Here is a 15317-nt window from a genome sequence, read left to right on the forward strand (position 1 = left end):
CTTAGCTAGGGGGTGAAAGGTCTGTCCTCCCTCTGCTCAGGCAGTGCAAAGCAAGACACCTTGAGGAGGGAGGGTCTGAAGAGTGCTCAGACTGAAAGCATGGAGAATCTTTGCATTCTAGCTACTTGAGCGTGAGGACACCACTAGGGTTTGCCTGTGCATATCTGCGGGCAGAACGCAGTCCCTTGTGTTAAGCAAAAGTCCTCTTATGGTTTCAGAGGAAATGGAATCGCTCTCATTATTCTGGAGTCAGTTTCATCCCTGAATAGTCTAATGAGGGGGGAATGATACAGGCTGCACCAGCACTTGGGACATTCCCCCCAGAGCAGCCCAAACATAACCATGAAAGGCATACTCTGAATTCATTGCATTTGGGCACATCCTCCCACTTCCTCAGCAGCAATATCTGGGGTATATCTGCCGGAGGTTACAAACACTGTTATGAATCAGTTTCCAGCACTTTATGCAAACATCCTCCCTCACTACACCACTGAATGAAATAAACCCACCGTGGCCCCCCACTATTATTTACATTATCACATCACTTCCACGACACTCTCAATTTATTTCAGAAGGAAGATCATGCCCTGGGGAGCTCAGCAATTGTGCCTCTGAAGCATAATTTATGAGTATGCTGTGGGCTTCCCCCAACAAATGTATTCTCCTGAGGTAGTTTTTCTGCTCAGACAAAGGGGAGAGAAAGAATCTTCAAAAAGCATTCAAAACATGCATAACACCACTACAAAGAAACACATTACCATGCTTTTCAGAAAACCATACATTTCTTTTCCCCTCTCAATGCCTACATTTAGCTGCAAATATAATAGATGCGCTTTCTGAATGGTGAGAAATATTGGATTTTCTTTTTAAGTTTTCTGCTCTTTGGAAAGGGGATCCTATTTGCGGTAGAAATGGGGATTTGGATTCAATTTGGCCAAACCTCCTTGCTGTTTGGGCTCTGTTTTGGTTCATACTCAATTAATCCAAATGCCCCTAATCTGGGGGTTCAGATAATTGATTAGCTTTAATTTTCAATAATTTGGACACTGTATGATATTTTAGGGGGTTTTCTCCCCTCCATGTGCAGTATTTATGAAGTTGAAACTATAAGTACAAAATCAGAAACAGGACTACATATATATGGTGTGTAGGTGCATATGTGTATATATATACGTATATAAATATTGCTAACTTGTTCGCTCAATTGCCTTGTCAGTTTCAATGACCAACCAACTAGTGGGTGTTAACACAAGAGTAAGTTGGGTTAGGTAGAAAGGAGTTAGAACATGAAGTTCTCCAGAAGTCAGTGTTGACTCACCACTGTACATGTCAGTGTGATTTCGAAAAGACGTTTCATTATGGGGATTCTCTGTAATAAACAAAAGAACATGAGCGCACCAAAGGCAACAAAGCAAGCACTGAGTAACGGAAGGCGTAACGGAGGAACGCAAGAAAGCAGGAATGAAATACCAAGACCAGAACACAAAATTATTCTGAAAACGTAAAAATACTGCAGCTATGCAACACAAGCACACAAAATATTCCGAAAAGAACAACAGTCCGGAAAGAAAGAAACAGCAACATAAGACAGCAATGAAAGGAGAAAGGACTGCTTCATTCCTACAAGATGTAGAGTCAAAACAAAATATAAAAATAAAATATCAACTAATGGTTTCATAAACACTTTCTGCAATTTAAGTGTTTGATTCTTTTGGTATAAAGAGAGTGTCTGTATCTTTGAAAAATCCAGTTCCAATGTGAGACAAGTGGCTATTTTGCTCTTGATTCCTTGAACACATGAGGGAAGCATGTTTCTTGCTATTTTATGTCCATATAAAACATAGGTTGGCTAAGCCACAGCACAACCACACAGAAAGGTGTGATAAAAATTAACAAAATTAGGATTTAAAAGTAGTCAACTGTAAAATCCTTTTAATTAAAAGGATTTTAAAGTGCATTGTGTCTCATAAAAATCCACTATTCACTAACACACATCCATCAGTCGGTGACAGGCACTCAAATCCAACAACTCTATTTTATGAAGAACCTTAATTGGCATTACAGGATTGCTGGATGATAGCTAGAACCATGGGCCAAGATCCACAGCTGGGGTAAATCAGCATTGCTCCAATGAACAATGCTGATATACACCACCTTAGGTTCTGTCCTCACATTTTTAAAATGTATCTTATATTAAATGCTGATTTGGGATCTGCTAAGAGTGATCAGATTTTAAAAAGAGATGCTACACAGCCATCTTACGACATCATCTAATGAACAGAAAGTTTTAGAACTTTTAAAAACTGGGTACATTGCTTACAAGAAGAGTCACTGCCCTGAAGCTTAAACATCAACAACATACATCATCTGTTTCGGAAGGGTTAAGACGACTCATCAGGGGTCCAAGAGCTACACGAATCAAGTGGGATTAGGTTTGGAACAAGAACGCAGTCCTACCTCAGTCCACTACAGGAAAAAGTACAGCCTTATCTTTCTACTGAATCTTTACAAACTGCAGGGGCAATTTTCTTCCCTCCCATATGGAATGTAAATAATGGAAATTTAATGTAATCATTTTTCAACAGCTAGATTACCCGTTTCTTAAAGTAGCCAACACCCATAAGGCACATATCTCTCAACAGCTTTAGACCAAAAAAAAAAAAAAAAAACAAACCACATAAATTCAACCTCTTTGAATGTGATATATACAAAGAATTTATTATCGTAACAGCCAGAAAATTAGAACTTCAGTCCACCTTCTATACAGGGGCCTCCAGGGGGCTTTTGGGATGAAATTTGCATGCTATAATAAAGCCGACATTTCCAAGGGAAGACTTAAGAGAGAGTCCAGTATAATTGGAAGCCACAGTGCAGCAGCCTTAATGAGCCTTTTAAAGGGCCTGAGAGAATGGATGCTGTAGAGATATCTAGATGAAGAATAGCTATCCTACGTGGGTTAGCGTTTACAGCTAAGCATAGACTCCTTAGAGCTCGTCAATTCATCAATAGTTTTTTCTGCACATTCTTTCCTTCAGTCTATTAATATATACAGCTACATCCTCAGCTGGTGCCAACGAGCCCAGTTCCATTGTCTTTGGTGCTGCTACACCCATTTACACCAACGGAGAACCTGGCCCTTTTTTTTGCAGCTCAATGTTTTCATTCTTCGACCAGCTGTGTAAGTGGATAATTTATCTGAATGTTATTCATCTGTGACTATTCCCATCAATCGGCCAAGAATCTATGTATTCAGCCTCTGTCAGTCACTAAATACTTATGGCCCAGCTCATCTCAGTCTTATTCCTAAGCCCACATGGGGGAGAGAGCACAACAAAGCAGGTAGAATGCTCTCTGCCTGTTTTGATTCTCATGTCAAGTTTTATGCCGTACTGGGGCTCCACTAATTTCAACATACACTGATGTGAGATCACAGTCGAGCCCTACCATCCGGCTCTGGCAGTGTTCTATTCTCACTTTGCAGAGCTCTAAATACGCTCGAGCTATTCCACAATGTGTAGCATGGTACCTATTTAAAAGCCATATTCCTCCTCCTCTCAAACTATGGCAAATGCTTCTTTAACAGAGCTCCTGTTCCTCTAATTAGGTGGCTGCTTGCCTAGCATAACATGACCCTCCAATCACGTGTTCAAGGCATGCTGTACCATTCCAAGTTCTCGCGTCTGCTGGCTGCTCCTGGAAGGGTGTGCGGAGGCATTCAAATGCAGACTCTCTGGCTATAGGAAAAGCTGCCAAGCTGCTGCAACAGGGAGGTTGAAATAAAAAGGAGACGGAATGGAGATGTTGTTGAGAAAACAAATGGGCAGCAGGGAGGATTGGACTCAGCTTCTGCTGACTTTGAACTGAGACAAGGGGCAAACTTGCAAGGTGAAGCTATGCAGAGAGGTATAATGTTAGCTGTTTCTACCTGGGATGTTCATCGTCCAATTTAATGAGAACAGAAATACACAGCAAACCATTGGTTGTGGGTCCTCCTCCTAACTCCCGCAGTGTATAGCCCTGAACTCTCTCTGCATTAGACTTGCAGCCGGGTAATGCTGCTCTCACTGCTATTTCTTTATACAGAGCAGCATCTGGGAGAGCCTGCCCTGATCAGGCGTTTTCAAACACCAGGCTCGCTTTCTTTGATCATCTCTCCCCCTCGAATTATAGTTACAAGGTCTTAGGCCTTCTTCAGTCTTTAGATTTATACTCCAATTTACACCAGAGTGTAAACGTACACAGGGAGCAGCTAAGCTTCTTGCTCTCACACTGATGTGACATTGTGCTTGCCTCAACCGAGATTGTCCTAGGTGCTGTAGATATACATAGCAACCGACAGTCCCTGCCTTGCGGGTTTACAACTAAATATTATCTCCTTTCTTCATTCTCTCTCTTCCTCCCTCCCTTACAAAATTTCCACATCCGCTGGTGATCAGAACTATGATCTCGCTCCAAATTTCCTCCAGTAGACCCCCGTGAAATCCATCAGCATTGGAGACCTGCCTTCCTCCATCAACCAATCTACTTTTAGACCACAGAAGAGAATACTGGTGCCAGGAACTAGCATGTATACTCTCCATCTCATCCCTTGGCTCCTTTGACATCCCTTGAGTTACTAGATAGATGTGCATCCCTTATACCTAGAAACAAAATAAATATTCAGAAACAAATCCAGGACTGTCTAGCCTATCATCACTGCAGTGGAGAAAGGATTTTGCAGTCAGCAAAGGTCTCTCAATGAGATTAGAAACATAATCTGGTTTGTCCATCTCCAGCTTCAATGTCTTCTCAGGAGACTTCTCATTATGTAGTTAGAGCGCATTATAAACGGGCTCCTCTTGCCCCTAGAGAGAATGCCCTTCTCTGGGTTGAAATTGAGGTCACCTGCAAGCCAGCACAAGTTTTCGATGCAATCGCTTGGGCTCCATAGGGTCAATTTTCCTGTTAACGTAAGTGGGAGTCTCACAGCTAAACAATAGATCGTTGTTTATAAATACTTTAGCCCTGTGCTGTGCAGCTCATGAGTAAAACGAGGAGACTACATGTGCCAGTCGCCTCAGTGTTCACAAGCACAATATCTTCCCTACCCAATAAGAGCAACAATGGGCTTAAATTCAGGCCAGGCCTAAGCAAGTGAAACTCCAGTGGAATCAAAGGAGTTGCACCAACTTCGAATGGATCTGAATTTGGGCCCAGTATAATTCTGCTCTCAGTTACAGTAGTGAAATCTCAATGAGATAGCACCAAGAACAAAATTGCATCCAGCACGTTTTAAGAATCCCTGGCTGCCCGGGGCTCATTACCGCATTCTTGCATATATTTCTGCATTAATTCAGACTTGTTTAGGGAAGTTCTGTGGAGATGCAATGCAAATGTAAAAGAACTGAGGTCCACAGCACAGGAAATAACCCTAACCCTGGGGTCATCAAGAGCAGCTCTGAGCAAACTCAGGATATTACTCACATATGAAGCCTGGGATTGATCTCCCACTAACTATGTATATAATGTATATATGTATATAAAAGCTCCCCTACAAAGCGCAGACACGTCTCATCTCTGTTGAAGCTGGTTTTGGGTTAACACACACACACACACACACACACACACAGTTATAGCATGAATTATAGGCCTGCTTAGCAGTGAAGTTCTGAAGCATTAGAGAGACATCAATACCCTGCCTTTAGGTTATTGGTCCAACTGCTAAGTTGACCTTCAACCACCAATTCTTAGGTTATTCTAAACCCTGTTATGGAAGGAAGCGCCCTCCCCCGGAGAGATCTCAGAGCTGCACAGAATGCCTTCTCCGCAGGATACTGCCAGCACGATCCAGAGGGGAGCCCTTGCGGAAAAACTTAAAGAAGCACCAGCCCAACAGGTCAAGGCGACACTTACTGGTTTGGACCTTGAGCGTGTAAGGGTTTTTCTGCTGGATGGTGTGGGTGAAGTGGAAGCGGGCGTTACAGCTGTAGTCAGTTTGGGCATCCTGCAGCATAACGTTGGAGAAGTATAAGTCTCCGTTCTGGCCCTGGGAGACGCGCTTGTCTTGGTGGATTGGCTCCATGGCTGAGAGAGAGAAAACAGGAATTCAAAACAAAAGCCACTGCACTGCTGGACGTCTTAACATCTACCTTTAAACAACTGGTGCGTCTTCTGGCAAAGCATCTGGAGGGGGCAGCAAATGCATAACTGAGGCAGGGTCATCCAAGTCCAACAAGAGCTGATTACAGTTCTTGTAATTAGTGGCGTGAAACACTCCATGAAGGAAACAAAATATGACTACTGAGGCTGCCATGCCGCTCATAGCCTTTAGAGCAATACACAGCCCCCTGGCTGGCTGGAAGGGATTCTGTTTGATTATAAGAATTCACTGGTTTCCAGTGGAACCAATGACGTGGGATGGGAGGGATTTTAAAGAGCTAGGTCCTTTCCGAGCAAGGCACTTCCTATCATTGTAAAAAGTGATTTGCCCCCTAGTTTTGTTTTCATGCTGCTGCCATCCCCATGCCTGGTTACAGCAGAGGCTCACCTTCTTGGGCCAAATCGCAGGACCGCTACTCCATCCAGCAGCACGCACTGGCCCCTACACTCCCTTCACCCAGCTACCCCCAGAGCAACAGCTCCCCATCCTACCCTCACAGCACCAAACCCCTACGGTTTCATAGATTTTAAGGTCAGAAGAAACCACTGTCACCTAGTCAGACCTCCTGCATAACATCGGCCATGTGACTTCCCTGCTTCATGTCCAACAGGCTGTGATTGAAGTAGAACAGATCCTCTTGCAAAAACATCCTATCCCCCACCACTTTCAGTAAGTGATTCCAATGGTTAATTACCCCCACTGTTAAAAACATGCACCTTATTTCTAGTCTGAATTTGTCCAGCTTCAGCTCCCAGCCAATCCCTCCCCTCCCTTTCCATTCCAACCTTTTTAAAACCTGTGAACCACAAAGTGGCTAAAAACTCATGCCATGATCTAACCCCCACAATTCCTGCCTGCAGAGGAGGGTGGGCTGGGACATGATTTTCTCACCAGTTTGTGGGTCACAGGACAAAACAAAACAAAAAATAGGACATTGAGAACACTTGGGCTATGCCAGAAAGCATCAGCTCCGCTTCTGCTGTAATTAAAACGGGGGCGGAGGGAGGTTGAAGTTCTGCATTAAAATACATATTGCGATCGGTCAAAAGATTTCCCTCACTGAAATGAACAGTTCAGGGAGCCCTGGCCACCTGACCACTGTCCCAACTTACAGCTGCTCATCCAGAAGATAACAGGAGGCGGCAGCCCAGGGGGTGGGTTGCATTTTAAAGTCAGTGGGGATCCTTCATCGATCTCTACGAGGTCCAAATGTTCCTTTGGCCACAAGGGAGACCCTGCAATCAGAAGATGTGAGAGACATAGCGGACATTGAGCTGAAGGGAATACACTGGGAGAGATTTGTTTTTTAAATCACATCGCCCTCTCCGAGGACCTGGCCTGGTTTCAATGGAAAGGCCCTGATGCAATTTTATTTTTATACACACAGGTTTCTTGCAGGGTCCATGTGTTCCTGCTCCATAATGATATTTCACCCTCCGAAAACTACTTATATTGGAGGGTCTCGCAGTGTTGTACAAACATGACTAATGAATTAAGCTTCACGACAACGTCCTCTGTACGGCGGGCGTTATTACCCCTATATTACATATGGGGAAACTGGGGCATAGAGAGGCAAAGTGACTTGGGCATGGTCGCACAGCAGTGGCATAGAAGGGAAGAGAACCCAGGTCTCCTGATTCTCTGTTCCGCTTCCTAGCCAGCAGACTATGTGGCCTCCTCTAGCAGCTGAGATTGCTATCTACTGTGATCAGCTACAACTGTTGTTTGTGTGTCTGATGCGCCCAGATGCCACAGTGGCAGGTCCATTAGAAGTTACACAGGATACAGTTATTGTAGTTGGGTTGTTGGATACAGGAGTGGGAGGGAAGGAAAAGAAGATCAGCCTATCAGCCAATGCAGGTAATGGGTATTTTATCACCACTATACATCTCTAGTCTGTTTGCAAGGCTGAATTAATAAAATGAAACAGATACACATATCTCCAGATGTGAAGCCAGATGTGGCATTTGCGTGGCAAATATTTCCTTCCCAGCTTCTGCAAACCCTATGTCATGCCAACATTTTTTAACCCAAACCAGAGCCACTCAACTACCTGAGGCTATAGACTGCCTGGCTCAGTCTTGAGAGAGGAGCGACAAGTTTGCATTACTCACTGGAAACCTGCAGGAGGATTTTGCTGGAGAGCGCTGTCCCGTACTCGTTTCGAGCAGAGCACTGGTATTCCCCCTCATAATCCTCCGGCCTTCCACCGCCACGGAAGTCGATGACCAGTGTCCCCGACCTGCGCTGCATCGAGACCTTCGGGTCCTTGGCCACGTTGAAGAACTTCCCATTCCGTGTCCAAGAAAAACTGCCAACATTGGACATTGCATGTATTATGTAACCATGTGCCATGTCCACATAGGAAGAGTCTTACTAGCCACAATACAGTTACATTTAACATATGACCCATTAACTTTCCTATCTAATAAGAGACACACGACATGGAGTTGGTTGCTCTTCCATAGAGTGTGCCAGGCTTTCGCCCCTTGTGTATTCCCACATTAAATCTATTTGGGTATTTATATGGCCCTTGTCACCATAGGGTCTAAATTCCATAGCTAAGTTCTGTACTGTGGAAGGTAAGGAGCCCAGTTCTCTGCTGGTACAATAGAGCTATGCCAATTTACACCAGTGTAGAGTTTGGCCCGAGGTACCCAAAAAGACTCACTGTTGTCCAGTGCAAGAATGTCTTTAGATCTGGTTCCCTTTTTTGCTGACATCAGTAAACTTTTCTGCATCTCAAAAATAGCAGGACCGCAAGGTCATGAGAACTTTAAAATGCACTCACGTAGGAACGGGGTTCCCTTTGGCTTCACATTCAATGAAGATGTTATCCCTTGGGTCTACAATATAGTCCTTCACAGACTGCTCTGTAATCGTGGGAGGTTGAGACACTGCAAAGGACACAGAAAGAATGAGGAGAAACCCTTTACTCATCATCCTGCAATGGAATCCTCCTGGGAATTGAGACGTCCCCTGTGGGAAGTCACCTTTTTTATTCATTATCTTTGAAATTGCAGGGGTCAGTAGAAGGACCCTTCAAAACGTAAGAGCCGCATATTTCTCATCTAAGTGACTCAAGCTCCCTGGTCAGGCAGTTCCCTGCCACCAGCAGGCCATCTGATGTGAACTAAAAATTTTAAAAAAATAAAATAATAATCTCTTTATGAAAGAGACTGAACATGAAAGCAAAACTCAGCTAAGAGCTTTCAAAGACAGAACACAAACATACGTGTTTTACCTAAAAGTTCCTGCAAGGAACAATCAAGGTAGCACACATTCAAGACAATGGTTTGAAAACTTCCATGTTTAGCCAGAGATAGTTCTAGATTGGTATCTAGGAGTTAATGGTTTGGAAAGACTAAAGAATATACCAATGACAAGTTTAGGGTCAGGTTCTGAACCATTACTCTATATTTAACATCAGTGTAGCTCCAGAGACTTCAACAGACTTATCCCTGATTTGCACCAGGATAACTGGGGATCAGAATCTGAACCCTAGCCTCTTACCCCAGCCATTGGAAATAGCTTAAAGAGGAGATACATGTTCATTACTAATTTGGTATATGAAATTGATCTGACATCCATGTTCATTATTTAGTAGGGTCGGCAAAACAGATGCAGTTCTCCTCCAAAACAGACTTTTAGCAATAACAATTCTCCAGAGAGTTAGTATTTGTGTTGCAAGATTAAGGTTTTGCTGGGACATGATAGCCGCTTTATTAGAAGTGAAATCTCCTTAGAGCAGTGGTTCTCAAACATTCCCACAACACGATCCCCACATTATGGATTACAATTTTCCCTCCAATCAAAAGGTCCACTTCCCTCACAACAGGCTCCAACTCAAGGTTAGCTTCCCTCTCTCCCCCCCTGCAGAACATTTCTGAATCCATCTTCTCTTTGCTGCTTTCCCTGTAGCAGATCATCTTGCAGGGGACACTTGTGAGCACATCTGTTTCGCTAGTGTCCTCTCTGGTTCTGGTTAGGCTTATTTCCTGTCCGCACACCCCTTATGTACAGAAAAGGAATTGACATGGGGCTAATTAAGGCCGGACACTTCTTAATCTGGGTTCCAGTGTCAGATGTAGTATAGAGGGGCAATGAATCTAAGGCAGGATGTAGGATAGAATACAGCAGAGTCCCTATCCCCTTCCCCTCAGCTAACACCACAACCTGGCTTCTTACCTTCCCATTCCTCTCTGAAGGTGCCAAAGGAGGGGGAAGAGCCAGGCTGCTTCGGAGCGGAGATACATGCTCATCTCTGAGCTACGCAATGAGACACGGGCAATTCTAATGCTGCCCTTACAGAAGATCTGTTCCCCACAACCCAGAGTTCACGCCCTCCGCGCACACAGCAATTCAAAGGAGACACTGTGCACGCCAGGAGAACGGGTCTTCAGGCAGTTTTCAAATTCAAAGGCACCAACTGCCCACTGCTGAAGGGGAAAGAGTAGAGCTACGTTGGACAGGAAGGGGGAAGGTAGGGAGTTAGGTTGGAAGCAGACAAATGGTGGTAGGAGGATGGTGAAAAGAAAGTGAGAATCTCATTGCAGGATAAAATTGGAAAGGAGTCCTTATAAACCACCATTAAAAAGGATAACCTCTCTGAAGCTCCCCACCTACAGTTTGAGAACCGCTGCCTCGGAAGCTGGTCTGCTGTGTCTAGCTGTGGCCCATATTTGCAGCTCTGACCTACATTGAGAATCCACTCCTTTGCAAGAGCCATTAGAAGCATCTGCAAATTAGGGCATCAGGTTCCAGTCATGTACTGGCCCCGATTTAAAATTAGGAGCCAGACTCTGATCTAGTGTAAATCCAGAGTAACTCTGTTAGAGTCAACGGACTTATGTTGGCATAATGCAGATCAGAATATAGTCTTAGGAGGGGGCCCTTTTAGAGGCAGCACTGGTTTAGAATTGTTCTACCATTTCCAGATGTCTCAGCCAACTGGCCAACGTTCAGATGCAGTGGATCAGACAGTCTGAGGAGGCAGGGTGTGGCCAGACTCCCCAAGCTCCAAGGAGCAGCTCATGCTCTTAAAATCTCAATCTTGCAACAGATTCTGCTTTAGTGGATTCTGTTCCTGCCTCGCCATCACAAGCCATTCAGATTGCTCATGCTGCAGCTGCATGCATTTTGTGCCAGGCAACAACTTCTGCTGCCCACCAGTGGGACTAATGTACAAAAAACAAGTCAGGGTAGGACTTACATTCACTCTGAATATTTGCTGTTAGTTCCAAAGTGTAAGCATTATAAAAAAAAGAAACAAAAAACGTTAATTGAAAAATAATCCAACAGATTACGTACACAACATGGCTATCGTAGGGACTACAAATATATCAATATCCAAACATGGCCACTTTAGAGTAAACAAAGCAATTGCCTTCTAGCCCACTTACCTTCATTTAAACATGGGAAAATCCCTCCATCAAAAACATGAGTCTTTCATATTCACAATGAGAATTACATGTTCACAATGAGAATTACGTGTCCCAGGCCACTTCCCTCCAACCTGCCTTTTAAAAACTGCACATGTAAAGTTAGTGAGGTTGAATGGTGACAGATCGGCAGCTCTGGAGACTGATGGGCTATCCTTATTCATGAGATCAGTACAGAATGGACACTGCCAGAGCAAACGTCTCATCCCACTGCCACCAATATGCCCTATCCCAGAGTTGGATGGATCGCCCTTAAGCAAGAAAGCAGTTCAGTCTCTCTGGGCAAATTCCATCCTTGGCCTTGACGGCTACGACTGCCAACAAGGGGCCACAGGTGCCGACCGCGGTGGTGGTGGTTGGTTAGAGAGATGCTTTTCCGCTAGGCACTAGATTGCAAACCAATGACCGCCCGTCAGGATACTTATCGGGTAGTGGTAACTTGTGATCCCTAACCTTTGGCTTGAACTGGTGGCAAATTCAAAAGCCAGTTACTGAGCCCCTTATGCCAGCCCTCCAGGCAATCAAGGAGCTGATGTGGGGTTTAATAAGTCTTGATTTGGCTAACTAAGTAAAAGCCCAAAGCAACCCAGGCACCTGTCAGATGTAGCATCTGACCAAGGGATCACAAGGCATCTCAATTGCCATGGGAGACATCATGCCTAATGTACCTGCCTCCCCACAACCCTGCATCAGGGTCTGCCTCCAGGCACCAGTGTTTATTTCCAGAGCTGAACCATGAAAGGCCTGTTAAGCTCTTCATTTAGCTGTTTAAACAGATACTGGTAGCAGCTGGCTCTCTGCCAAGACCTGATGGACCACCGGGGCAGGGTGAAAGGGGACAAGGAGGCAGTTCCGTTGCCTGGTTGTAAGAGCTGAACCAGAAGCTTTCCCAATGTAAAGAGAAAGCTGAACACAGCAAATGGGGAACAAACCGCTGACTGGCCAACCAAGCATATGGAAGATACTGATTCCAAGCTGGAGGAAATGAGCGTTAGCACAATGGTCCATGGTAGGGTGACCACATGTCCTGAATTTATAGGGACAGTCCTGATATTTTGGGGCTTTTTCTAATATAGGCACCTAATTACACCCCCCACGCCAATTTTTCACACTTGCTATCTGGTCACCCTAGTCCACAGACAACTTCCCTTCCTCCCCATGGTGCATCACTGTTGTGCTGAGATGTGACACGTGCACTGTCCACACATCATAGCGGGAAGCTCCAGCTCCATATTCAGCAATGCCTGCACAAGACTTTGGTCTCAGTGAGCAAGACTCGATAGAAGAAGGGAACAGAAGGGTCTAGGAAAGTTTTTGTTTAGAAAAAAAAGTGGAAGAAAAATAATCCAAGCTACTCAATAGCAGGGAGACTTTTCCTTGTGATAGACGTGTTTTCAGATATGTTTGTAGAGCACCTAGCACGAAGAGGCACTGATCCCAGACAGACCTCTGGATACTACTGTAACACAAGGTGAGAACCACAGGGTTAATTTTAGAGGGACTTAGCTAGGCTTTTAAGGAGAGTCACTGATTTATTTGGATTTTTAATGGTCTTGGTTTAGTTGCTTATCGTAACTTGTTATATTTCTTTACAGATTTTATTGAAAGCAATAAGCAGGTAAAAATAAAACAATATTAAGGCTAAACTATTATACTTTGTGTTAACGAAGGGCTAAACAATACAATTCTATTAACATTATAAGGTTAGAATTCATTTAAACTAAAGACAAGTATTATTCCAATATATGCTATGTCTTTTCCAACAAATAAAAATTAACATTGTCTATAATATAAAAACAAAATTGGTTTAAGAAAATTTGGAGGGGTGAGAAGAAGAGGTGCAAAAAACCATATTTTAAATTATAGAGCTATAGTTTGGTAGCGTTAAGACCCTTCAGGTGCCAGAGTGGTTTATTAATTGACTGCATGAGCTATGCATTATTGAATGGTTCACCCCAGGATCTCTAAATGCAGTAACGGAACTACTCTAATGCAGCTATATAACAAAAGACATACATTAATAAACTTTCCTCTTTATAGTGCTTTGAATCTTCAAACCCCACTAATTTGTGTTTACAACACTCACCACACAGTAAGAGTATTATCCCCGATATTACAGATGGGGAAACTGAGGCAGAGAGGGGCAGTGACTTGCCCAAAGTCACAGCGAGTCAGTAATAGAGTTGGGAAAAGAACAGTCTCCTGACTCCCAGTCTGCTGATCTAACCACTAGCAAGCACTGCCTCCCTATTGCTATAAAGGCTGAAGAGTGAAATACTTTAACTCTCCACGACTCCCTTTGCACTTTCTTAAACTTGACTGCAATCAATGCTCAAGCTGGACACGCAACCCACTAGCAGTTGTGTTTGCAAGCTCTTTGAGAGGGAGTTTCCCAGTTCAAGAGGCAGTGTCCCCATTTATGGAGATTTGCTACAATACACATCCATGCACCTGTGGAAAGAGCTTATCCCCATGAAAGAGCGAAGTCCTGTGCAGTTTGTAATACACAGGGAATAAAGCTCATCTGCTGAGACAGCTTGCGATTTGCACACTTATCAGGGCCCAGCACAACCCAGGAGCAGCTGTGGCTATTTATGCGCCACCTGCTCGACTTCGTAAAACCTGTAACCTTTCAGGTTCAAGATAGGAGTGATGAATTAATTAGTTAAATCTTGGAGCTCAACAATGGGAAGCCACAAAAGGGCTAGCGAGACCTGATCACTGACTGGGTTAAAAGTGAGATTAAAACGCCAACTCCCCAGCAGCTCTAAACGTTTCGTCAGAAGGAGAATGCAGCTCACGCTTGATGCTGTCAAAGAGTTAAATGAAACTATTTGAAATGGACTCAGCTGGGTGGGACAGATGTTGGCAAGACCTTTAACTCCTGCATTGATTTGGGACGCCCCACTTTTGGATTTCATCCCACCGCAAGTCACTGTGGTGACGTCCAACAATGCTTTGAAGTTCCCTACATTGCGCAGAGTTCATTTGAATTTCCTTAAAAGAGGATAAATTAGGCAAAGACAGGCACACCCTGCCCCTGAGCCTGGCTTCCCCTTTGTTTTCTCATCTGGCTACATGCAGTCTCACTAAGGTCCTGTCTGAATGGTGGTTATGGTAGTAAAATATGGTTGTTGGTTTCAAACTCTGGTTTCAAACAAAGCATGGAGAGGGTCAGAAAGGGAAATGCTGTCCCTCAAGAGTAGGGGCAGCCAGTGGGGTACCATTGGCTCTTTTCCTTGCTCTGCCAGAGGCACCATGGGCAAGGCACCTAGGGACCATCTACACTAGCAAAACTATCATATCATAGAATCATAGAATATCAGGGTTGGAAGGGACCTCAGGAGGTCATCTAGTCCAAAGCAGGACCAATCCCCAATTAAATCATCCCAGCCAGGGCTTTGTCAAGCCTGACCTTAAAAACTTCTAAGGAAGGAGATTCTACCACCTCCCTAGGTAACGCATTCCAGTGTTTCACCACCCTCCAAGTGAAAAAGTTTTTCCTAATATCCAACCTAAACCTCCCCCACTGCAACTTGAGACCATTACTCCTTGTCCTGTCATCTTCTACCACTGAGAATAGTCTAGAACCATCCTCTTTGGAACCACCTCTCAGGTAGTTGAAAGCAGCTATCAAATCCCCCCTCATTCTTCTCTTCTGCAGACTAAACAATCCCAGCTCCCTCAGCCTCTCCTCATAAGTCATGTGTTCCAGACCCCTAATCATTTTTGTTGCC

General features: G+C 44.2%; 1 protein-coding gene across 24 annotated transcripts in view; it reads right to left on the bottom strand.

Moving 5' to 3' along the window:
* NFASC (neurofascin) overlaps nucleotides 1-15317 on the bottom strand; it is a 179917-nt gene that overhangs the window by 81810 nt on the left and 82790 nt on the right. For 16 of the 24 annotated variants that reach the window (XM_074935907.1, XM_074935909.1, XM_074935908.1 and 13 more), the window contains 6 exons: nucleotides 11352-11369; nucleotides 8931-9036; nucleotides 8254-8450; nucleotides 7252-7374; nucleotides 5893-6063; nucleotides 1319-1369 (listed from right to left, as the gene is read on the bottom strand). In XM_074935907.1, coding sequence (XP_074792008.1) covers nucleotides 1319-1369; nucleotides 5893-6063; nucleotides 7252-7374; nucleotides 8254-8450; nucleotides 8931-9036; nucleotides 11352-11369 — 666 coding nt within the window. The remainder of the gene's footprint in view (nucleotides 1-1318; nucleotides 1370-5892; nucleotides 6064-7251; nucleotides 7375-8253; nucleotides 8451-8930; nucleotides 9037-11351; nucleotides 11370-15317) is intronic. The other 8 variants (XM_074935915.1, XM_074935914.1, XM_074935919.1 and 5 more) reach the window with 2 other exon arrangements.

This window comes from Natator depressus, chromosome 21 (assembly GCF_965152275.1).
Source record: "Natator depressus isolate rNatDep1 chromosome 21, rNatDep2.hap1, whole genome shotgun sequence".
Classification (NCBI taxonomy): domain Eukaryota; kingdom Metazoa; phylum Chordata; order Testudines; family Cheloniidae; genus Natator; species Natator depressus.